The sequence below is a fragment of the Episyrphus balteatus genome, chromosome 3 (assembly GCF_945859705.1).
Source record: "Episyrphus balteatus chromosome 3, idEpiBalt1.1, whole genome shotgun sequence".
NCBI lineage: Eukaryota > Metazoa > Arthropoda > Insecta > Diptera > Syrphidae > Episyrphus > Episyrphus balteatus.
In genome coordinates this window covers 2,934,208-2,958,287 of record NC_079136.1, presented here as the reverse complement: position 1 = coordinate 2,958,287, position 24,080 = coordinate 2,934,208, and the positions used below count along the sequence as shown (strand labels likewise).

Genomic DNA, 24,080 nt, shown 5'->3' with positions numbered 1-24,080 from the left:
AAAACTATTTGTAATATTATATTGATTTAAAAATTAGAATCAAATGCACAATTTTGCCTTTTGGAAATGGTACCATTTATTACTGTAAGTGTTGCCGTTGTTTTTTAATAATTTTTTTTTATTTTGATAATTTTTTTTTAGAAAAATGCCCCTCCCACCTAAACGGGGGAGATAGATCCCCCTCTTAAAGAAAAAAAATGTTTGTATTGAGCTCCTCTACAAAAACCCTTAATCAAATCCTGGCGTCCAACTTATCCTACTACGTGCCGAAACAACATTTTTGTTCTATACCTAAAAGTTCGAATTTCTGTATCTAGGTTGAAATCGAAAAATTTTTTTTTCTAAGCCAATTTTGAAGTGATTTTCATAAAAAATACATCGATCAATTGGGAAATAGATATAGTTTTAGAATATATTTTTTAAATAGCATGTTGTTTTGAAAACATATACTTTAAATTGATGCCGAAGTTGGGCAAATGACAAAAAAAATTGAATTTTTGAACTTTGACATCTTATAAATTCTAAGTGGTTTAACCGAGTTACATGTTTTATACATTGTTAAAAAAGTATATTTATCTTCTATCAGAAACTGTAAAAAAATCGAAAATGGGTAAAAAATTGTCGAAGCTAGAATTTTTTCAATGGGTGAAGGTCCAAAAAACCGTTTTTTGCCCGTAACTCCAGATTTTGGGGGTGTTAGGGGATTTTCAAATACCGTTTCGTATTCAGTGCGACTAGCTCAACAAAACCTGATAGGTCTCCGCCCGCGTATATTTTGAGTGTTACACCGTGTAATTAAAAGACATTTAATGACTCCTCTTTGTTGTGCTCACAAAATCTATTTTTTCTTCTTTTAAAATTGTATTACTTTTATTTTTATTATTTTTTTTAAGCCTTTGCCATTTTTAAGTAGAAAGAATTTATTAAATACGAAAACTAATCCTACTTGATTTTTTTTATTTTCTGTTGTTTGTATAGTAGCCCAGTCATTTTAGTCATTTTTAAGCCCAATCTGCGGAAAAATTCCTACTGGGCTGAATTTTGGTATACAGCTTAATGACGGCTTTGTTATGAAGATGTGAAAAATCGACATTGATATCGTGTCCGCGTTAAGAGTTATAGGGGTCAAAAGGTCACAAAAATTGGTTTTTCACGATTTTCAGCAAAACGGTAAGTCTTATCAAAAAATTTTCAATGCAAGAATTGTAGACCAGATTATTATATATAAAAAGTGTCATGACACTTTTTTTCCTAAGACCCACCGTTTCTTAGGTATAACGATTCAAAAAGTTGAAGTTTAGTTGTAATCGTCATAATCCTATTCCTGAAAAAAAAACTCCTAACTGAAAAGTTCTTGAAATTTCATTATTTTTTTAGCTTGAATTTCGTTCCTCAACTGTTAAGAATATGGGGAAACCAAAAAAAATGGAAATTTTCGCCATTTTTCCGATTGGGGCCCTTCTCCCGAAACCATTTCCCTGGGAATTTTTGTTTAGAATATGTCTGAAAATATACAGGGTGTGCAATAGAGAATGGACAACCCTAAAACGGCTTATAGCTACACTTATGATTGTTCTAAAAACAGATAGAAAAAAGTTCTATCGCAACCAGTTCATAAAATATGGACTTTTTTTCGTTCAGTGTATTTTAAATTTTATCATCTTATGTTTTCGTTCACTACAACCACGAATGAATGAATTTTATTTATTTCTTTTTTTATAATTTTCTACAATCATTGGATGAGTACATAAACACTTTAAAAATTTCATAGCTATTGCACATTTTCGTAAAAAAAATTTTGAAATCTGTTTTTTGATGCAAAATGTAAAAAAAGTATTTTATGAAAAATTTTAAACACCTGTGGTATAAAATAAATCTATAGAAACCTAGGTGGCCATCTTTCTTAAAAATATTCTCCTTATACCAGAATATTTTTAAGAAAGTTGGCCACCTAGGTTTCTATAGATTTATTTTATACCACAGGTGTTTAAAATTTTTCATAAAATACTTTTTTTACATTTTGCATCAAAAAACAGATTTCAAAATTTTTTTTACGAAAATGTGCAATAGCTATGATATTTTTAAAGTGTTTATGTACTCATCCAATGATTGTAGAAAATTATAAAAAAAGAAATAAATAAAATTCATTCATTCGTGGTTGTAGTGAACGAAAACATAAGATGATAAAATTTAAAATACACTGAACGAAAAAAAGTCCATATTTTATGAACTGGTTGCGATAGAACTTTTTTCTATCTGTTTTTAGAACAATCATAAGTGTAGCTATAAGCCGTTTTAGGGTTGTCCATTCTCTATTGCACACCCTGTATATTTTCAGACATATTCTAAACAAAAATTCCCAGGGAAATGGTTTCGGGAGAAGGGCCCCAATCGGAAAAATGGCGAAAATTTCCATTTTTTTTGGTTTCCCCATATTCTTAACAGTTGAGGAACGAAATTCAAGCTAAAAAAATAATGAAATTTCAAGAACTTTTCAGTTAGGAGTTTTTTTTCAGGAATAGGATTATGACGATTACAACTAAACTTCAACTTTTTGAATCGTTATACCTAAGAAACGGTGGGTCTTAGGAAAAAAAGTGTCATGACACTTTTTATATATAATAATCTGGTCTACAATTCTTGCATTGAAAATTTTTTGATAAGACTTACCGTTTTGCTGAAAATCGTGAAAAACCAGTTTTTGTGACCTTTTGACCCCTATAACTCTTAACGCGGACACGATATCAATGTCGATTTTTCACATCTTCATAACAAAGCCGTCATTAAGCTGTATACCAAAATTCAGCCCAGTAGGAATTTTTCCGCAGATAAAACCTAAAATTACTGGACTATAGTTTTTATTTTTTTTTTTTGAGTGCAGTAGTAACAAGTGTTTTCTTTTTGCTTTTTTTATTTAATTAAATTTAAAATCCCATTCACAACACAAGATAATTTTAATTCTTTCCGCAGGTCTAAGTTATGCAGACAACAACAAGGACGTTCATCACTTTTTCATGGGCAACAAAGCAAACGACGAAACTTGCTCCAAAGTTTCAACGCTCCTCTTTTCGAGGATGACCTAGAGATTCTTCCTAGTTTTCATTTTGAACAAAATTTATGCAAAAAAAAAAAAATCTTAAATAAAGTCTGATGTCCTGAGAACAACTTGAAACTAAGAGATTAATAAAAAAAAAAACAAAAAGAAAAACTGATACGAACTAAACAAAAAATTCTCCAAAAAACTCTCCAATGAAACCCGAAATAATGGCCAGTAATACTTACATCAAAACCATCGAGTGGGACATGATGGACAAGAAGAAATTCTTTCCTCTGTCCATGTTAAGCTCGTTCTCGGTGCGTTGTTGTCTCTTCCCTCTGACAGTGATCAAAACACAACTCCAAGTGCAGCACAGAAGCGATGTCTACAAAGGCATGATCGATTGTGCTTTCAAAATATACAAATCCGAAGGTGTTCCAGGATTGTATCGAGGCTTTTGGATATCCTCGGTGCAAATTGTATCGGGGGTATTCTATATAAGCACGTACGAAGGAGTGAGACATATATTGAATGATTTCGGTGCTGGTCATCGAATGAAGTCTCTGATAGGAGGCGGATGCGCCTCGTTGGTCGGCCAGACCATTATAGTGCCATTCGATGTGATATCGCAACATGCAATGGTGCTGGGCATGGGCATGGGTGGCAAGTCGCATATGAATCCCTTAGGAATTAATACTGGACCGAATAGGAGTAGATTAAATATTTCATTAGACATTGCCAAAGAGATTGTGCGGAGGGATGGATTCAAAGGATTCTATCGTGGTTATACGGCCAGTTTGATGGCTTATGTACCAAATTCAGCTTTATGGTGGGTTTTCTATCACATGTATCAAGGTAAGAGTATATTTTAAATATTCTAATTGGAAGTTTTTGACTTAATGAAGTCTTATTTGTTTTTCAGAGGAATTGTGTCGAGTTTGTCCACCTTATGTGTCGCATCTATTAATTCAATGTGTAGCTGGTAGTTTAGGAGGTTTTACAACAACTATTATTACAAATCCTTTGGATATTATTCGAGCGCGATTACAGGTAAGCCAAATTTGTTTTTTTTTTTAGACAAAAATTAGTTTTTAAAAATTAAAATATAAGTAGTTCTTGGAAGAAGTTTTAAAAGAGTTGTCTCTAAAACCATACAACCATTACGCAAGTCGAACTACTACTTGGCAACACTTAATATTTATATTACGACAGTAAGGCAATAATGAGCTATTTTCCTGGCTACCCGATCTTTGTTTTTTTTTTTCTAGGGTTGTATGTCGGGGTAACATCTTCACCACAAACAGACTACTTGAAACCAAACAATTAGTACGGCCACCTAACCTTGTGGTGAGGCAGTTTGTTGTTAATGTCAAAATAATGTCGAAAATGATTGTTCAGCGCTATTGTGAGTTTAACGTGAACAAGATTCCACCCGGAAAAATTGAATTTCACTTTTCACCTATTGTGAGTTTCGGGCAAAAAGTTGTTCACGTTCGGACATCTCTTTGTATTTTCATTTTTTTTTTAAATTAATTTGCGAGGTATTCGACAACTCTCCTCTCACTAAAATTTTGGTGCCGAACAAGAATCTAGTATAGCGGAAAATGTAAATTCCCTTCTTGTGAAACTCATGATAGCTTTTTAAATTCCGGGCGGAAAACATTCCACGTGAAACTCACAATAAGATAAGATAAGAAAATTCTCTTCCGGGGTAACATACTAATTATTCACTGTTTTTCTTATAGTATTTGAAACTATGGAGCATCCATGCAACCAAATCAGTAACGGCTTTGTAGCATTTTCGTGAAATATTTTTTGGTTTCACTCTGCATAATTGTGTAGAAAACAACACGGCTATTGACGTAAAAAGTGCACACGTAAAATTTTATTAAGTGGCTTTACTAACTCAGGTTATTTGTATCTAAAGTCCGGATACGGATATCCATGATATTTTAGTAGAATATAGTAGAACTTTTGCTGACCGCGTCTCCCCTTATCACTCCGAGGCTTCTTTAAGGGCCAAATGGACCACAAGATAAAAATTTTGTTAAAGAACCAAGAGTTAAATTTCAATAGCGACTAGAACGAATGAGGATTGTTGGGAATCTATAGGGAAATTTGGCCACAAGAATTTATTTTGTGGCCATATCCAGGCATGTCAAATTTCGCCATCCCGCCCATAATTGTTCACTTGTACAGGATAATTCAATTCAATTAAACTGTTTTGCTTGTAAAAAATTTCCGATACGAATGGAATTCGTGATAAGACCGAATGTATATTCATTAGACCCACTATTTCCAAAACCTCATAATCAAACTGTAGAAATTTCCGGAGGGTCAATGAAAACTGTTTTATTCTCAAATAAATTGAGTTTCAATGATTTTTTTGGGATGGAATTTAATATTACACCAAGAGCCTGCAGCAAGTTTTTGGTGAGTGATAGCAAAAAATGATTGATATTCTTGGAATATGTAAAATATGCATTTGAAAATTATGATGCAGTTTCTAAAATAGTTATGATACCATTAAAATGGCTAGCAACGACTTTTAAAACATAAAGTAAATATTGACAGTTCGAAGCGAATTTCATTTTCAGCCAATTTAAACACTAGCATTATTTATTCATCCTTTTATATTTTATTCATTTCAGGTGCAGCGATTAGATTCAATGAAAGTCGCCTTCCGAGACCTTTGGGCTGAAGAGAGAATGAATGTATTCTTCAAAGGACTATCTGCCCGTCTAGTCCAATCAGCAGCCTTCTCGTTTAGTATAATCCTCGGTTATGAAACAATCAAGCGAATAGCCATAGACGAACAGTACAAACATCTCATACGTTGGTAAATAAAGCAAAAAAAACTCTCTTACTATCTGTCAGATTCACACAAAAATTAAAAATTGTTTAACAAAAAAAAAAATGACTTGATGATAATTCATCAATATCTATTTTAACAACATTTTTGAGCACAAAAAAAAAGAAAACATATAATTATAAATCTATTGTAATAAAATAATATTTATTTTGCATTTATGACAAAGAACAATAAAAAAAAGAAGAATCAAATTAATACAGAAAATTGCCATCAATTGAGAGTTGAATAAAAAAATAACAAACGATACTAAACAAAAATCTTTAAAAAAAAAACCAAAGAGATTTGAATGCGCGTTTCGCCCGATTAACTTTTCATCCACCGATGAATTATATGAAACAAATACAACAAAATAAAATAAATATTGTTAATTTAATTTATTTATTTTATATACAAAAAAATTATAAATAAAATCATAAATGAAAACAAAAAAAAAATTATTGAAATAAGAATTAGGATTTATTTTTTTTTTTTTCAATAGAAAACAATTTATATTATTTGCATTCCATTCAATCAAGATTGTTCATTCTATTTGAACAGAAAACAAAAAAAAATATATGTATCAATGAAGATTGTACAGTTTAATTGAAAATTGTTGAAAAACTGGTTTGTTTTTTTTTTTTGGTAAAACATTTATGCCCAATCTTGGATAACTGACCCTTTGTGGTAGTTAAGTTGCTGTACAATCATATTCAAAGAAAAAATATTATTTTTGTTTTTTCATAAAATCATGCTGTTTTTTTGAAAAGCTTTATTTTGTAAAACAAATTTTTGTCATAAAAAATATTATTAAATAATTTATTGTAAGACCAGCAAAAGTTACAAAGAAGAAAACTTACTATTTTACAAAGAAAAGTTTTTTTTTTTTTTTCATTTTAAATGACGCCACTGTAAATATGTAATTTTATTTATATAATTATTTTTTTTAGTTAATTCTCAGTTATATTATATCCTCCAAACCTCATTGTTATTTATTAATACCAAACCAAAATTACAACAACAACAAAAAAGATAGAAAATAAGTTCAAATATTATAAATACATATTTATATTATTCTGTTTGCCAGAATAACTTTTGTTGAGTTTATATAAAATTTTTAAATTTATATTATAAATAAAATGAAATACAAAACATGTATGTAATGTATAAGTAGTAGTATGTATTACTTAGATAAATGGACGAATCGAGGACAGAAACAAACAAAACAAAAATAACAACAAAGTAGTTACCACTTAAATGTTCTTTATTATAAAATAAAAAAAAAATATATAATTACATGAAAATATTTTATTCTTCTTTTGATTTTTTTTTTGTTTATAACAATACCCATACCATTTTATTTTTTTAACTTTAATACAAAAAATGCTCTGTTTCAACACACACATTTGTGCCGAGGTCGGCACTTAATCCAACATTTTCCTAATCATATAGTTGAGGATGCCACCGTTTTTGAAATAGGTAATGTCAACCTCTGTGTCAAAGCGAACAATAGCTTCGAATATTCTTCCATCGGCCTGAAAAAAGAACAGTATTTTTATAAACGTTTTTAATAAAATTTAAAAAAAAAATGTAGCTAGGAAAAGAAAAACAAATTGATTTTAGAGATGATGGAACAAAAATTACTTGATACAATCGAATGGTCGATGCAATTGTGTACCGGTAGCATTTAATTTGGTTTTTCAAGATGTGAAAATAGAATAAAAAGAAGCGATCGCTTTTTATGAACGGAGTGGGCAACTTACAAAGAACTTACAAAAATAAAAACGACATTAGTCCCAGTTCAGAACCTACATATCTCTAATGTAATAATAATGGACATTTTACCAAAGACTATTCATCAAATATGCGGAACAACAATACAGAGCAAAGAAGAACTAACGTTTTGTACACATCATTTGCTCTGTCATATGTGTAACATGTTGAATGTTTCATTGACTCCGGAGCATCTGCTCATATTTGTACTGATTCTTGTCATTGCTTGGAGAATCAGAAATAATTTTGCGAGAGAAAAATATTCAGCACTAAAATAAATTTCACGTGAACAAGATTCCACGATTTAAACTAAATGTAAAAGAATTGATAAGATTTGAAAGATTTTTGTATTTTTAATTAATTTAAAAAAAAAAAAAAAAAATAGTGAAAAAAAGTTGATAACGACAAAATGGAATGTAGGTTGATTAGTGTCGCATAGTTTCCTATTGTTTTCGTCAGCATAGGAGTTACTACTAATTATCGGAAATAAAATGCGAAAGATATATTTCGGGGCTCTAGATGCATATATCAAAACGCAGAGCGTTACATAAATCCGGTATGGAGAATAATTATGACTTCTTTTCTCTGGAGAATGAACTTATTGGCAATCAGATACAAATATACCTGATCTCATTGGAATAGCATCAAATCGAATTAATCTAACACGGAAAGCTTCGATCTATGAGCGAGAGTCGTGATAAAAATTGGGAAATTGGGAAGTTCAACACTTCTATGAGCGCGAGTGTTTGGAACCTCATAGTTTCAACCACTTTCGTACGGGAAGAAAAGAAAAAAACTTGTGCGATTGCAAAAAAAACTTGTAGCCAATGTATAAAATTTCGAATAACCATTTAAATTGTTCAATATGGCAGCATTAGAACTTGCCCCATTTAATTATATAGGTATTTTATCTTTTCACAAAAAATTACATAAAATGTTGCACATGCGCCACAGTGAACGTTTAAATCTTGAAAACCGCACATAATAAACAAATTTTGAAACTCTTAACGAACGCCTCAAATCCAATAGATTGATAAAAACATACACTACTACTACTTCAACGTCATTTTTTTATTATTTTGACAAATTCTTACCTCAACTTCGATTTTCTGCAAGGGCTTGATGTTCTCTGGCAGACTAATATTATACACCTCTCGTCCATTCAAGTTCAAGCTTTCTGCACTTTGTCCAGGTAAGAATTGCAATGGAATAATTCCCATACCAACCAAATTTGATCGATGAATACGTTCGAATGATTCAGCAATAACAGCTTTAATACCCAAAAGGAAAGGACCCTTTGCAGCCCAATCCCTACTCGACCCACTGCCGTATTCCTTTCCAACAACTGCAATCAATGAAGTACCTTCTTCTTTGTACCTAATAAAAAACAAAATCAACATTAAATCAGTTCAAAGATATATAGAAATTCAATAAAAACCTTTCAGCACAATCAAAAACATCCATTTCTTCGTGACTGGGGATGTGTAATGTTCTGGGACCAGTCTTGGTAACCAATTTGTTAACCAATCGAATGTTTGCAAATGTTCCTCGTGCCATTATAGCATCGTTTCCACGTCGTGATCCATATGAATTAAAGTCTCTTGGAGTCAGACCACGTTCAGATAGATATCTAGCAGCAGGACTGTTTCTAGCAATCGAACCAGCTGGAGATATGTGATCAGTAGTAACAGAATCTCCCAAAAACAACAAACAACGAGCATTCTTCAAGGATTTAATTTCTGGCAATTGACGTGTCATTCCATCAAAGAATGGTGGTCTCTTAATGTATGTTGATTCTCCACTCCAAGGATACAGCTGACCATCGGATACTTCTAATTTCTGCCAATCTTCAGAACCCATTTCGATCTTACTGTAAACTTCTTGGAACATAGCTGGAATAACATGTGTATTCTCGACCTTTTGAATTTCATTTCTTGTTGGCCAAATTTCACGAAGGAATACTTTCTCTCCCTTAGCATTCACTCCGATTGGCTCAGTTTCAAAGTCAATATCAACACGTCCAGCAATTGCATATGCAATAACCAACAATGGACTTGCCAAATAGTTGGCTCTGGTGTTTGGGTGAATACGTCCCTCAAAGTTTCTGTTACCTGACAGAACACCACAACACACCAAACCGTTCTTTTCGATTGTGTTGACAACATTATCATCCAATGGCCCAGAATTACCAATACAAGTCATACAACCATAGCCGACAACATCGAAACCCAACTGTTCCAAATATGGAATCACTCCTGATTCTCTCAAATAGTAAGTGACAACTCCAGATCCCGGTGACAGTGATGTCTTGATGTATGGAGCAATGGAAAGACCCTTTTCAATGGCATTCTTTGCTAGCATACCAGCACCTAGCATCACCGAAGGATTGCTTGTGTTTGTACACGAGGTGATGGCTGCTATGACCACAGATCCATGGGTGATCTTGTAGGTTTTGCCATCGTCCCATTGGAATGTGCCAGAAGTGGAAAGTGTATCTGGTGCAATTTCGAATCCTTTGAAGCCGACCTTGAATGAAAATAAAACATACAAATTAAAAATCAAAAATTCTGAGTCTCTGTTAATTAAAAATAAAAGTCTTGACGCAGCGATGTAATCTATAAAAGCACATTCATCGCTATGCAATAAAAATGATATGCCTAAGCGAAATACAGAGGAAAAACAAAATCAAAAACCAATTCAAACGAACTTTGATCGTAATTGCTTTTTAATTAGTTTGTGTTGGGAGGCTCGACTTAACGTTGACACTGCATTTATTTTCAAGTGATTTATTAATGTAAGGTATTTTTTGTGTTTTTTTTTTAATTTTTTTGCATTTGTTTAGAAACGTGCAGTGACATACTTTCAATTACACTAGGTCAGTTGATGTAATATGAATACGATCATCGGTTAGTAAATTGGATTGTCTCAAAGATAAGCTTTTAACAACTTTGATGAGTCAAGTGTTGTACTGACGTAACCACATTATTTTGTGGTTAAAATTAAATAGTAAAAACAAAATGATTACGGAAACATATTTTTTCATTCAAAGCATTTTTCTTATAGATAAGGGGGATCAATATTTCACGTGATATGGTTTCTTTTGCGAATATTTAATTGCTTAATTTTTTACTGCTTTACTATAAGCACATATTTTTGTATATACAAAAAGTTTGATATACTTATTTGAGGAAGTAAGGGCTTAAATAAATTCTTTAGACAACGTACTTAGAGTTTGATTTATACGATTCAACCGATGACTAATTGAAGATTAATGGAAAGCAATTGTCTTAGTTGTTTGAGTATGCATGCTCTGAAAGCAGATATATTTAATTCAGTTTGACGAACCTATTACCAAACAGTCCAAACAGTTTTTTTTTTTAAATCATTAGAAAACCGATTGATTTAACCAAAAATAGAGACGAACTGAAAATTAAACCTTAGAACTTGAACAATCAATCTTGTGATCCTCAAATAAAAGTAAAAAAAAGACACAAGAAAACTTCTTTGAGAGATTATGGAAAATTTTTTGATCCAGCAAAATGCATTAGAGAAAAGACTTTCTAAAAATCCTGTCAGGTTTTCTGAAAATTAAAGATGACTCGTGAACAAACTCAAATAAATTGGACACTCAATTTTCAGGAAGCGCCCAAGTTATTAAAGCGTTTGATCTTTTTAGGTCAAATAGTAATTTAACACTTATTTTGAAAAACTGCACTGGACAGTCTGACGGAAAAATTCAAGTTAACTCTAAATGAATTCAGATATTATTCTTCTTTTTCAAAAGTCAAAGACTGGGTCACTTAACTCAGATTCATTTTGACAACGGAGAGATAAAAGTATTAATTTATCATAATTCATCCTACTCCTCTGTGATAGCCACTTCTACCTAGATTCAAAGTGGTGGCAAGTAATATCTCTAAAGCTAAAGATTTAGAGAAAAAATAAAATAAAGCCTAGTACATACTTGTGAAGCAAGTCGTGAAGTAAATCCATACATTTTTTTTTTGGTCACTTGTAAATTTTCCTGTTGGCCTTCGTGGTGACAAAAAAAAATTGGAGAGTTTTGCTTCACGACGTGAAGAAGTTCACTTGCAAAATTTACGGGAATCTCTTTCATTCATGAATCTACTCCCCTTATATATTTTTTCGAACAAAATTAATATGAAAATTGAAAACAAAAAAAATTATATGAATTCACTACACGACTTACTTCACAAGTATGTTCTAGGCTTAAGGGAAGAAAAATAATGGAATTTCATAAGTAACGTAGACTAAATTTAAAGCTGTTTTTTAAATGATGGTGACCCCAAAATGAAATTTTCCTTTTGATTTCTTGTATAAAAAGGAATTACAAAAGAGCTGTTTTTTTTCTATTTGTTTTTTTTTTTTTTTTTTTCTATACAAAATATGTATATCAACATAAGAACAAAACTATTTAATTATCAACTTTAGTCGACACCTTATTGATTTCACATGGAGGATGGAATGACAACATTCCGAAATGCATTCAAGGTACTTTTCTTACTTTAAAGTAAAAAGTTTTTGTTTTTTTCTTAAAAGTAAAAAATTGTGAAATCAGCAAGACTTCGACGATTTAACAGAGTAAAAGACCCTAGAAACATTCACAAATGAGTAGAAATTCACAATTCCAGGACAACTACATTTGGTAAAGTTTTTTTTTTTTTTAAGTTCAAAAATACCTCCAAAATGTGTATATTTACGAAAACAAAAAACTTTTTTCTCTAAATAAAAACCATTGTAAAAATACTTAATTCTTAAACGATTTAGGAAAGATTTCAATTTCTTAAGATTAAGAGATTAATTAGGATAAAATAGAATCTCTGAAGAAAAGTGTAAACACACTCAAAATGTAGAAATGATAAAAACTATACCTCAAGCCCACTTAGAATTGAATTTATAATATTAAAATAGCGCATTTGCGCACCAGGTCAAATGACGGTTTAAGAAGACTACATTCCAAAAGCCTTCTTATTTAAATAAAAAAAAAACATCAAAATTTGTTCTGAGAATTTCCAAAGAGAAGCCTTCATTGACTCGACTCACACAAATTTTGTACCTCAATGATTTCGACCCTAGAGTTAAAGTTTTCCCTAAAAATCGAAGAGAAAAAGATTACCAAATCAGCTGCAAGGCTTCGAAAAAAGTGGTATTTACATTGAAAATGATTTGTTTTGAAATACGATCCCTTCGAAAAACACAAAATGTTTTATTTATTTATTCCTCAGATAATATTCAAGTTACAAAAAAAATCTGAGGATTCTCTCTACTGACTTAACCCAATGTAAACAAACACAAACTAGGTTACAAATAAAACATTTTTTTGTATCAATTGCATTTTAACATTCATAAGTGTGCACCTCCTTTTGTTGTTTTTTTTTTTTTTTTCTATATTTGCCTTACTTCTTGTTCCCAATTTTCTTCAAGAATTGCTTACTCATCATAAAGTAAAAAAAAAAACATAAATATTTGGGTTACAGAAAATTTTCCTATTCTAGGTATTAATAATAAAATTTTTTAAAACAAAAATCAATCAAGCCTTATAGCTTTATAAAAACACCTCATTTTGGTATGTTAGTCAACAGTTTTAATTGCTCGTGCGCCCTGTAAACATCTTCGCGTGTTTAGTTTTTTTTTGTTGATTGAAATAAAAAATCAAAGTGTTGTATATTTTACGAAACAGTTATTTGAAGTGTTTGAGTTTCTGCAATTAGTTGCTTTGGTGTACTAGTTTATGATGGTCATGGTCTTAAGCAATCATAAAGCTAGAACATCAATGCAATTCGTTGATGGAACCAACTTTTATATTCATTCAATTTTCTCGCGAATTCACCACAATCAATCATGGATTGAAAAAAGCCTCCTGCAAATTCAACACAAATGTACTTATATTGAGTTATCTAAGGAAATAGTAGCCGTGATTCAATCCTGATTTTCATATCACAGTTGCTGTTTCCTTTAGATAGCTCTTTTGTGCACTACAATCAATTTCATTGGATATCGATAATATTTGCAGTAGTTTGTTTTTTGAAGATTTTACCCCGAGTGTTTTTTTATGAAGTCAGTCCAAGATTATGGGATAAACCAAGTCTAGTTGGTGTGAATTTTTAAAGTGCTACTCATCACTGGGCTTTTGTTTATCTCATAATAGAAAAGTTATTCATCTCATTAGCTTACCTTGCTGGTCAAACAGGATTGAAAATCTGCCTTCATGTCAGTAACAGAGACTCGATCGTGAGGACGTTTTGGACCTGACACAGATGTGACCACATTTCCAAGATCGAGGGTGATGGTCTATTAAGAAGTTGCAAATGTTATTCGAAGTAATTTGATTAAAAGAAGAATTTTGCCATACCTCTGTATAAATTGGATCCTGAGACTCATTGGAAAAGTCTCGCAATTGATGGGATTTCTCCAAATATTGCTGAATAATTTGAATTTTCTTTTCAGCTCGATCTATAATTTTAAGAATAACAAAATATATTTTTTTTAGAGATCGTTTATGGTATTGAAGAAAGTGCAGAACTTACTTGTTTGTCTCATATAAGCCAAAGTATTCAAATCAATTGGGAAATAACCAACAGTAGCACCGTATTCAGGACACATATTACTGATTGTGGCACGATCAGCTATACTCAACTCAGATACACCTGGACCATAGAATTCTACAAATTTACCAACAACACCTAATTGTCGGAGATTTTTGGTAATTGTCAGCACCAAATCAGTTGATGTTACAAGTGGATTCAATTTTCCAACCAATTTGTAACCAATAACTTCTGGCAACAACATGGAAATCGATTGACCCAACATAACAGCTTCAGCTTCAATTCCTGGAAAACAACAATTCAAAGAACTATTTTGTAGAGAATTTTCGAATTTTTGAATAAAATCTAGAAAGTTTGCCATCACTTTCTTTTAAACAGTTTTATTTTAATTGAAAAAGAAAAACATACCTCCAACACCCCAACCAAGTACTCCAAGACCATTTATCATGGTGGTGTGTGAATCAGTTCCAACAACACTATCGGGATAGAGAATCTTTCCGCCTTCTATATCATCTTCGAAAACAACACGTGCCAAGTATTCCAAATTGACTTGATGTACAATACCAGAACCAGGTGGAACAATTAACATATTGTTGAATGCACGAGCTCCCCACTAAAATCAATCAAGATTAAAAATCAAAATGGAAAAATTTTACAAGATCGAATGTTACCTTCAAAAATGTAAATCTTTCCTTGTTGCGTTCAAATTCAAGATTTTGATTCTTGCTCAAAGCATCAGTTCTATAACAGAGAAACAATTTATCTATCATATTGTCTTTTCCTTTTAAGACTTACGTTCTTGCAAAATCAACTTGAACAGAATGATCGATAACAAGATCAGCTGGACAGATGGGATTAATTTTTTCTGGATTTCCCTTCAAACTTAGTACGGCGTCACGCATAGCAGCAAAGTCGACAACTGCTGGTACACCAGTGAAATCCTTTAAATTAATATTTATTTATATTTATTTTTTTCTTACAAACATTTTAATTAATTTACTTGTAAGATAACTCTGGCTGGCTTAAATGATACTTCGACATCATTTTCTCCTTGTTTGGCACTTGGAGACCATCCCAAAATACTTTGAACATCCTTTTCCAAGATATGAAAGTTATCACAGTTACGAACAGCAGATTCCAATAGAACACGAACAGAGTAGGGCAATTGATCTGGAATTTTTGTTATCGATTAATCCACGTTACATTTATTTCCTCAGCATTTTTTTTTTCAATGTTGCAACTTCATAAAAATGAATTGGCTAATAGATATGTTCAGGTATTTACAGTTAAGAAGTGGACAAAACCCTCAAGACTGGTTTTAAACATCAACAAACGCTTTGGTTGTATTCACTTAAGTGTAGTCGACTTTCGGGGGAACGTAGTATATACAACGTGAATATCTTTGAATAAGCAGAAAAAACATTTCGACAGACCATAATCAGATGGAGGGATGTGGTGATTATCAATTTCAACGGATGTTTCGATTTAAACTCCATTATTGTGGTACCTATCATTATTCCAGAAGGTACAAACATATTATATACATACAATCCCAAAACAATGAGAGGCTTAGCCGTTATTTATCGCTATGGACCGACATGGACCTTCTTCTAATATTAAAATAAACTGCTAACCTCTCACTCAATAAATCTGCTTCCCAATTTACGCCTATTTTTTGACTACATAAAATAAGCATTATTAGATTGTTGTCAAGCATACAATAATGATCTCATTTAGCGCGAAATGTGCAATCACAAAATCTTAAGGTATTCTTAAATAAATTCATTTTATTTAAACAGATGCTATCATATCCGAAACTCCCATAAATGTTATCTTTAGACTTTGTTCGTTAGTTATTAGATTATCATTTCCTTTTATGATATCTTATGATCATTTTTTTTTTTAAACATTTTTTCTCCTTAATACAAATCTTATCTCAATAATAACTTTCACACAGTAATATAGCCGCACCTAATCAGCCAAACCAAAAAATCAAATCACAATGAAACCGCAAAATAAATTTCAAATTAGATTTGTTTTTCTTTACATTTTTTGTAATCATTTTTAATGGAAAACATCGTTGGATAAACAAACGCTTGGGGCAATTTTCTTACAGTTTTGAGTGCATCATGCATTTGAATCTCAATAGACTCAGTCTATTTTCAGAGAACAAAGAAAAGGTGAATAGAGAGGCATTTTAAATTGGTTCTCATTCAAGATCTTTGACCATACTAGGAAAACCTAAGACATTATTTTACATTTTATATTCAAATTCAAGAAGAGTTCTGTTGCGATGAACAGAAAAAGACTGGCATTTATGTATTTACATTTAAAGCATTACAATTACGATCACACCAATCAACTATAACATTTAAGTCATTTTGAAGCAAAAAGCAATCATGAACATTTTTAACACGTAAGAATATCTTCAAATCATCAGCGTACATTAAACAGGATGAAAATTTCAACAGTGATGGAATTTCATTTATAAAGATATTGAACAACAATGGGCCCAAATGACTTCTCTGGGGAACGCCACATGACATTTTAATAGTTCTTGAATAAGCATTTTCTAATTTAACTTTTTGTTTTCTATTCTTAAATAATTAGAAATCCATTTTGGATTCCAAAAGAATATAATCTACTTATTAAAATGTCATGTGAAACGGTTTCAAATGCTTTGACAAAATCAGTGAACACCACGTCTACTTGGCCACCAACTAAAAATATGTTTCTCATACGCTTATAAAAATGAAGCATGATTTTGTGTTAAAGCCCAACAAGAAGCTCCAAATAACTTTTGCATTCGGTCGTTAAATTTCCGCTCCTTTCTCACCGTTGGCTTTTTTGAAACAAAGTAAAGTAATTATCGTCTGCCTCGGCTAGGGATTAAATCGCACACACCCTGTTGTCAATTGCTTGCCGAAACTAGGTAAATAATCCCACCGACTCACAGTGCGGCGACTAGTGGAAAAAAATCAAAAAAAAAAAATTGCCAAAAATGTGGAGCAAGTATGCCAAATTCAAGGTAATTAGTCTGAGTGAATGAATCAACAGTTAATTTATGATAAAGTTCAATCTTCTGTTGTCAGAGATGCTCAGAAGATCAATAAAAAAAAAAAAATAATGAGAGTAAGATTTTTAGTTAACGGTCAAAAGAGCATTTGTTGAAGAAAAAAAGAAGATATGATATTTTTTTTGCTAGATTCATATTCAGGAGAGAAAATATAATTATTCTAACTGCATTATTTTTTTTTGCATGTAAATTTATATTTTTTTTGAGAGTCCAAATCAAAGCTTCTTTGTGCGTGTTAAGTACTAACTTCGATAAGCTATATATTTTTGGAAGGGTCCGATGGGAAAAAAGTGTTTTTATTTAAAGAAAGTAAACAATTATACCTTTTAAAAAAAGTAAGTTTTTTTTGCAGAAGCCTGCTCTTTCTCTTGCAACAAGTGTTTGTTTACGAGTATTTTTTACATAATGTGTTCCGCTAGGGAGCTTTTTGATGCTTGTTTTTCCAACCCAACAGCCCGATTGCGTGGTGTTTTGCAGTTAATGAAGTCAAAACTAAATATGCAATCAAATTTAGAGCCTGAAAATCAAGACATCTTAGCAAAACACTTGTTTTTTTATTTTTTTCCCGAATTCCCATACATACAAGTTCCTGGATTGAATAATGTATACAAAAGTAGGCGTGGCAGGGGGCGAATAGGGTCGACACTATTTTGTATTTTTGAACTCGCCTAGATAATCAAATTTCTTCAATTTTATTCAAATTGTGCAAGCCGTTTTCTAGATATAAATATGCACACTCAGGAGTGGGCGTGGCAGGGGGCGTGGAAATTTCGCTAAAGTTTGTAAAACGTGTTGTAATAACATTTAAAAACAATTTTTTTTCCAAACTCAACTTATTTTCAAAAATTTGATTTTTTTTCCAACATCTCCATACAATCGACGCACTGTGCGACTTAATTCTACAGCTAATGGATTTAATCCCAACCGCTGCAGTTTTGTTTTGGGAATACCAAATAGTATAAATGATTTATAATATTGATTGATTGATCGACCCAAAGGGAACGAACTTTTTTTAAACCCTAGTTTCATTATTTTTTCATCAGTAAACCTTGGACCAACTGACCTACCTTAACTGGGAAAACATAAGAACATCACAAGCTTAATAAGAATCACATAAGTACTGGAGAACTCTATTTGTTTAACTTCTAATAAGCAATACAAAAATCCAGTTAATTCCATAAAAATAAAATTAATTCCATTCAAAATTGAACGAAATGGCTTTTATAACAACTCAAAAGTGTTTAACATCAATGCGATATGGTTCCAATACAAGAGTACAGGCTTTATTCTTCTTTGAACAGAAACACATTTTTTTCTAATTTGCATTCTTAACTCTTTAAAATTTTAAATAATTTAAATTGAAAAAAAAAAATATGTCTTTCTTAAACAAATTTATTTAAAAATAAACAAGCATTCAATTAAAAACCTTAATCAACAAACAAAACACTTGCAAACCAGTCTTAAGCTTGTGCCAGTGCGCTGTGCCGCATAACAATCAAAATAAATTATAACGGTTGATGGCATAGAAGACTATTTGATTTGTTGTTGCATAAATATTCCAAATCCAGACAGCAAATAGAACCCGATTTTGCATTTGCCTTCAATTGAATTATAATTATGCATGCATGCATACTAACTCATAAGTAAACCCCCTTTAATTGATATCAACAATAAAAAAAAAATACAACTCATACTTCTAGCTACAATTTAAGGTATCGCTATCATAAAAGCTAAAAGTCCAATCTTTTTGGGCAAGTTTAAAATTCACTTGAATCTTTATTCTCCAGGTTGTTGATAAGCCAAAGATATGGCCGACGACGACTCGCTGAGTACAAATCTCGAGCGCGAGTAGATTAATCAACAACACGTACACTGCTGGTCAATAGGATAGGTTCACCTTGTAAACGGCAATGAAGAGCTTTTTTCGCTTAAAGAAATCTTTTTAATAAAACATTTTTGAGAATGCAGTTTCAAAGCATGTATTTTTTCCTTACTATAATTCAGAAAGAAGTAGTTGAAAAACTATTGTAACGGTAAATGTATATAATGTATTTGAATGTTTCTAAAAAAAGGCTTATTTTAATCGGTCAATAGAATAGGTTCACCCACTTTAAATTAAGTTTGGGTTCAAAGGAACTTAGATTAGTGGGCGGGTATTTTGGTGGAGTAAAGTGAGGTTTATTTAAATATGTTTAAAGGCAAAATGAGACAGTCCAAGTGCCTTAATTTCGAAGAAAAAATAAAAATCAAGTTGTAGACGGAACAAAATTAAGGTGTGTGTGTAAAATCGAGAACAAATGAAAAATAAAAAAAAGCAGGGGAAAAGAGCCTAAAATGAAAAGAAAAGCGCACTATCCTCTGGTTGGTATTCGACTCTTCCGTATTAAAATCTTAAATTAAATCTTCCCCTGCAAGTACTCTTAGTCTTTGAACTGTAGAAAGATTGATGAGAAGTGCCCAAATCTAGATCGAATTAAAAACCAATAGGAAACTCCGTTAAAACCTCAAAGAATCGAAAATAGGTTGAATTTCGAAAAGTGTCACATGAGTTAGAAAAGAGATTTGGTTTGATTTGTTCTTTCCGAGGAATTAAATATGATTTACTTGTTCTAAAAGGTTTAAATCATTTCTAATTTCATTTAGGAAGGGGCGAACTGCTTTTGCAGCTAGATTATAGCCATTAGATCGAAGTAATGGTTATAGTCGATATTCCATATTTTGATAATAATGACCTTAATTTTCCATCGTCTTCTTTCAATGCAAATTCATGCAAGCTCATTCTCAAAATGACTTTTTCAGAGTTTAGTGATTTATTCGGACCCTTTAGGTAGACTTTTTCGCAGGATAAAGAGGTATTCACACCGTCGGAACAGTTTATTTATTTATTATTATTTGGGACATCCGCAATAATCAATGCGGATTTTTATGCGGATGCGGATGCAGAGAAGATGCGACAAGAAAGAAGTTGAGTGAAGCGAGCGAATGGCGCGTACTAGTGGGAGTCACACCGAGTAATACGTCTGTTACTGATTTTTTTTAGACAAAACACAAATGCAAGTCTTAAATATACATAGTCCATTTTCACTAGAGCCTTAAGTCAAATTTCAAATTGTCTACGAAATTTTTAGAATTTGGTATTCGAACTATAAAATTTGGGGTGAAAGCAGGCTATTAACCCTCTACTGCATACGAAGCCAAATATGGTTTTGTCTGTTTGTATGCACTTTTCTCTTCTCTGTCACAAAAAAATGGTAAAGATTAAATACAATCCTCTTCTTTAAGTTTCTGAGAACCCGTAGAGATAGTTTTTTCGTGTGTCCGACACAAAATAAAGGTGTATTTTATGATCACAGGTGAGTCGATCAGTCGTGTGCATTGAAATCGAAAATGTAGAATATATTCATACTTTAAGTGTTAATTACTGCGTTTGTTTGGAAAGTAAAGTGGAATTAAAAATTTATTTTTGATCGATTGTCTAATTGTGTATGCTATGAACCAATTTTTGTTGAAAAAAAATTATTGGCCTGGTCTTGGGAGGGCAAAAAGTACGGAAGCCATATTTGGCTTCGTATGCATTATGAGTTGTAAATCTACACAATTTTTTAAATTTTTTTGTTGGAAAATTTTGTTTCTTTACATTGTTATTTTGCTTGGAAGTTATGTTTTGCTTCAGAAATGGAGCCCCTTCGCCTTTAGAGACATTTTTCTCATGTTAACTAAATTTCCAGCGGCGTAACCTTTAAAATTTTAGGGGGAGGGGGGCTCACCTATAATATTTTTCAATCATTTTATTACTTTATAGTTTTTGTAAGATCTGGGAGTGGGTGAAAATGTTGGAGCAAGACTAACTTCGACAGTGGAAAGAATGTGAACCAGAAGAAATGTTTAAAACGGATGAAAACAAATTGCTTTTCTCGGTTCCATGTCTTAAAATGAGCCAAATTTGAATTGAATTAATTCGTAACCTTTTGAAATACAATGTATTTTTTTTACTTTATTTTGTTTTTAAATGATAAATATTTATCTTTTGATGTTTTAATTGTATTTTTTACATAATCTGAATAAATGAAATTTGTAAGATTTCTTACCCCTTAATGCATACGAAGCCAAATTTGGCTTATAAACAATTTTTTTAAACAAATTAATTTAAACAAATTTTTTTAATGAAAACCGTTTTGAAACAACCCAAAGAACCCATGTAAAGCATTTTTTAATTTTTTCGTCCGCTAATATTAATTCATGCAGTAGAGGGTTAATAAAGATCTTTCTTTGCGGACAAAAAAAAAGTGCCAATAAAGAACTTAACGACAATATCTACCCACTCTACAAGCCAGTCTTCCTAGGGAACAATTATTTAGTAGTGGGGCTTAATTAACCAACCTCTGTGTAACTGACTTGATGCACAGAAGATGGCGGTATTACTTTTTATTAAGTCTAATGCACCTATTTTTAATTTCTCTCATTAAATACAAATAAAAAAAATGTAATTTATAACTATTATTCATTTATATTAATTTTGTATATAATATCTTAAACATTCGCATCCGCATCTGCAGATGTTAACTTTCAAAAATCCGCATCTGCATCTGCGGATGTGAAAAAATCTACATAAGTTAGAAAAAGGGATATCTTTGAATATCTTATAACTTTAAACGAGCTAAAATTGTTTATATATATATATATATATATATAAAATTGGGATCTCGGAAACGGCTCTAACGATTTCGATGAAATTTTCAGGGTTTGTTCATCTAAGCGAGTAAAAAGTTTTGAAAGTATTTTTGGAAAAATCCGCCCACTGCCACGCCCACTTTTTTAACATATAAGTTTTTTCGGGAACGGCTCTAACGATTTCGATGGAATTTTCAGGGTTTGTGTGTATAAGCGATTAAAAAGTTTTGGAAGTTTTTTTTTGAAAATCCGCCCACTGCCACGCCCACTTTTTTAACATAAAAGTTTTTTTTCGGAAACGGCTCTAACGATTTCGATGAAATTTTCAGGGTTTGTTTATCTAAGAAAGTAAAAAGTTTTGGAAGTTTTTTTTTGGAAAAATCCGCCCACTGCTAAGCTCACTTTTTAAACATAGAATTTTTTTTTGGTAACAACTTTAAAGATTTCGATGAAATTTTGAGGGTCTGGTCCTCTAGGTAAATACAACATTTTGGAAGTATTTTCTCTTATATTAGTTTTTTTTTTTAGCGGAGACAGATTCAACGATTTCAATAAATTTTTGAGGGATGGTAGGGAGTAGGGATTTTTCGAAATTTCACAAGAATGGCATTAAATCGAAAACCGTAAGGATTCGGGATGAACAAGGTTCCAAATTCTGAGAGCCCTTAAGTTCCCACATCAGCATATTTCGTTTGATCCAATACTTTTGGGACACCCTGTATACCTAAGTAAAAAAAAAGAAAGGAGTAAAGCATCCACTGATACAGAAAAAAAAAAAACAGAGATAAAAATAGTATTTCTTCATACAAGGCTAAACTTGAAAAAAAGCTTAACTTTATATTCACCATCCAAAACTTTCTGACCCGAAAATTAAAGTTTGAACAAAAAGAGATCTCATAGCTGTAAGCATTTTCGATAATGCAGATTCCTGTAACCCTTCTATTCATTGCTGATCGTATATTCAAACTTAAATAAACTGGATTATAAAGTGGGAATGTGGTGTTTTGTAACCCGCTAAAAAACTGGTCATTGCAAACTCAAACCCACTCAAAAAAATTGCTGTTGCAAATTGCATTTGAATTTTTTCACTGAAAGTTATAACATTTAAGGATACCGAGCAAAGCTCGGTCACCCAGGTACTGAATCATTAAAAAGGGTTTCCTTCGGTTTTTGTGGGCGCATCGTTTATAGGGTGAACCTATTCTATTGACCGGCAGTGTACCTACACCAATAAGAACCCAGACTAATTTTTTGATTATAACCAACCCTCAGCTTCATAATCAATAAAAAAAAAAATAAGCATTATCACTAATTTGCACGTAGAAAAACATGATAAATGAGAATTTTAAGTGAAAGTTAATTTAACTAGAATTGCAACAAATAACAATTATCTGTCTTTCCCGTGCATCGTCGTCGTTGTCAATACTTACCAAATTTTGGGTCAAGGGAAGCCAGGTCAAAATACTTGTAGTCTGTTCCTTCATAGTTGAATGTCTTCTGGAAGTGAGCGTATGGATTTGCACCTTTTTTTTTAAAGAGAGAGGAAGACTCATGATTATGCAATGGAAGTTAAATATTTTAATTCCTAAATCTTACCTGCCATTGTGTTTCTTTACTTTTAAACTTGATTTGTAAAAGATGATTTTCCACTCAATTTTAAACTCTTGAGAAAATAAAAAAAAAATTAGAATTCAGACTATTGAACGTCTAGGTGGTTTCGTTGGGCTACGTCAACTTTGATTTGCCGATCAATTTGAACTGATTCCGATTCGTCGTAGGTTCTGGTTGGATTTTGATTTGGCGAAACTTGAAAGCACAGAAGAAAAACAAGTGTATCTTTAATTTATTTGGATGTGAAGAACGTCACTTTTATTTTGAGGTATAATAATTCAATACAATATTTAAATATTATGCATTTATTTAATTAAATTGTAAACAATAGATTAATTTGTGTAAAGAAAATACTTACTTTGAAATTGATCGACAGACGAAAAATGTACAAAATAATAGAAAATTAAATTTTTATTTTGCAAGAATCGGTAAAATCAAAAAGCAAAACGCAGAAGTGACATCTTCACAAACACATCTACTGCAGCAAAACAGCAGTGA

General features: G+C 31.7%; 2 protein-coding genes across 2 annotated transcripts in view; one reads left to right on the top strand and one right to left on the bottom strand.

Annotated features, from left to right (window-relative positions):
* LOC129913530 (solute carrier family 25 member 44) overlaps positions 1-7,191 on the top strand; it is a 12,872-nt gene extending 5,681 nt beyond the window's left edge. The window contains exons 2-4 of the mRNA XM_055992261.1: positions 2,971-3,892; positions 3,960-4,087; positions 5,689-7,191. Coding sequence (XP_055848236.1) covers positions 3,250-3,892; positions 3,960-4,087; positions 5,689-5,880 — 963 coding nt within the window. The 5' untranslated portion in view covers positions 2,971-3,249 and the 3' untranslated portion in view covers positions 5,881-7,191. The remainder of the gene's footprint in view (positions 1-2,970; positions 3,893-3,959; positions 4,088-5,688) is intronic.
* On the bottom strand, positions 7,132-24,080 carry LOC129913528 (cytoplasmic aconitate hydratase-like). The gene is made up of 13 exons (XM_055992260.1): positions 23,941-24,080; positions 23,568-23,777; positions 23,402-23,494; positions 15,225-15,394; positions 15,020-15,165; positions 14,896-14,965; positions 14,633-14,837; positions 14,207-14,509; positions 14,032-14,132; positions 13,854-13,970; positions 9,097-10,184; positions 8,753-9,035; positions 7,132-7,420 (listed from the first exon to the last, which is right to left on the bottom strand). The coding sequence occupies exons 2-13, from the start codon at positions 23,572-23,574 to the stop codon at positions 7,310-7,312; spliced, it is 2,694 nt and encodes an 897-aa protein (XP_055848235.1). The 5' UTR covers positions 23,575-23,777; positions 23,941-24,080; the 3' UTR covers positions 7,132-7,309.

Bases quoted from the DNA above. Each gene is read 5' to 3' on its own strand.
- LOC129913528 (XM_055992260.1), bottom strand. The intron at 10,185-13,853 runs GTAAGCTAATGA...TTTTCATTCAAG, and splicing joins AATCCTGTTTGACCAGCAAG to GTCGGCTTCAAAGGATTCGA. The intron at 7,421-8,752 runs GTAAGAATTTGT...TTCTTTTTTCAG, and splicing joins TGCAGAAAATCGAAGTTGAG to GCCGATGGAAGAATATTCGA.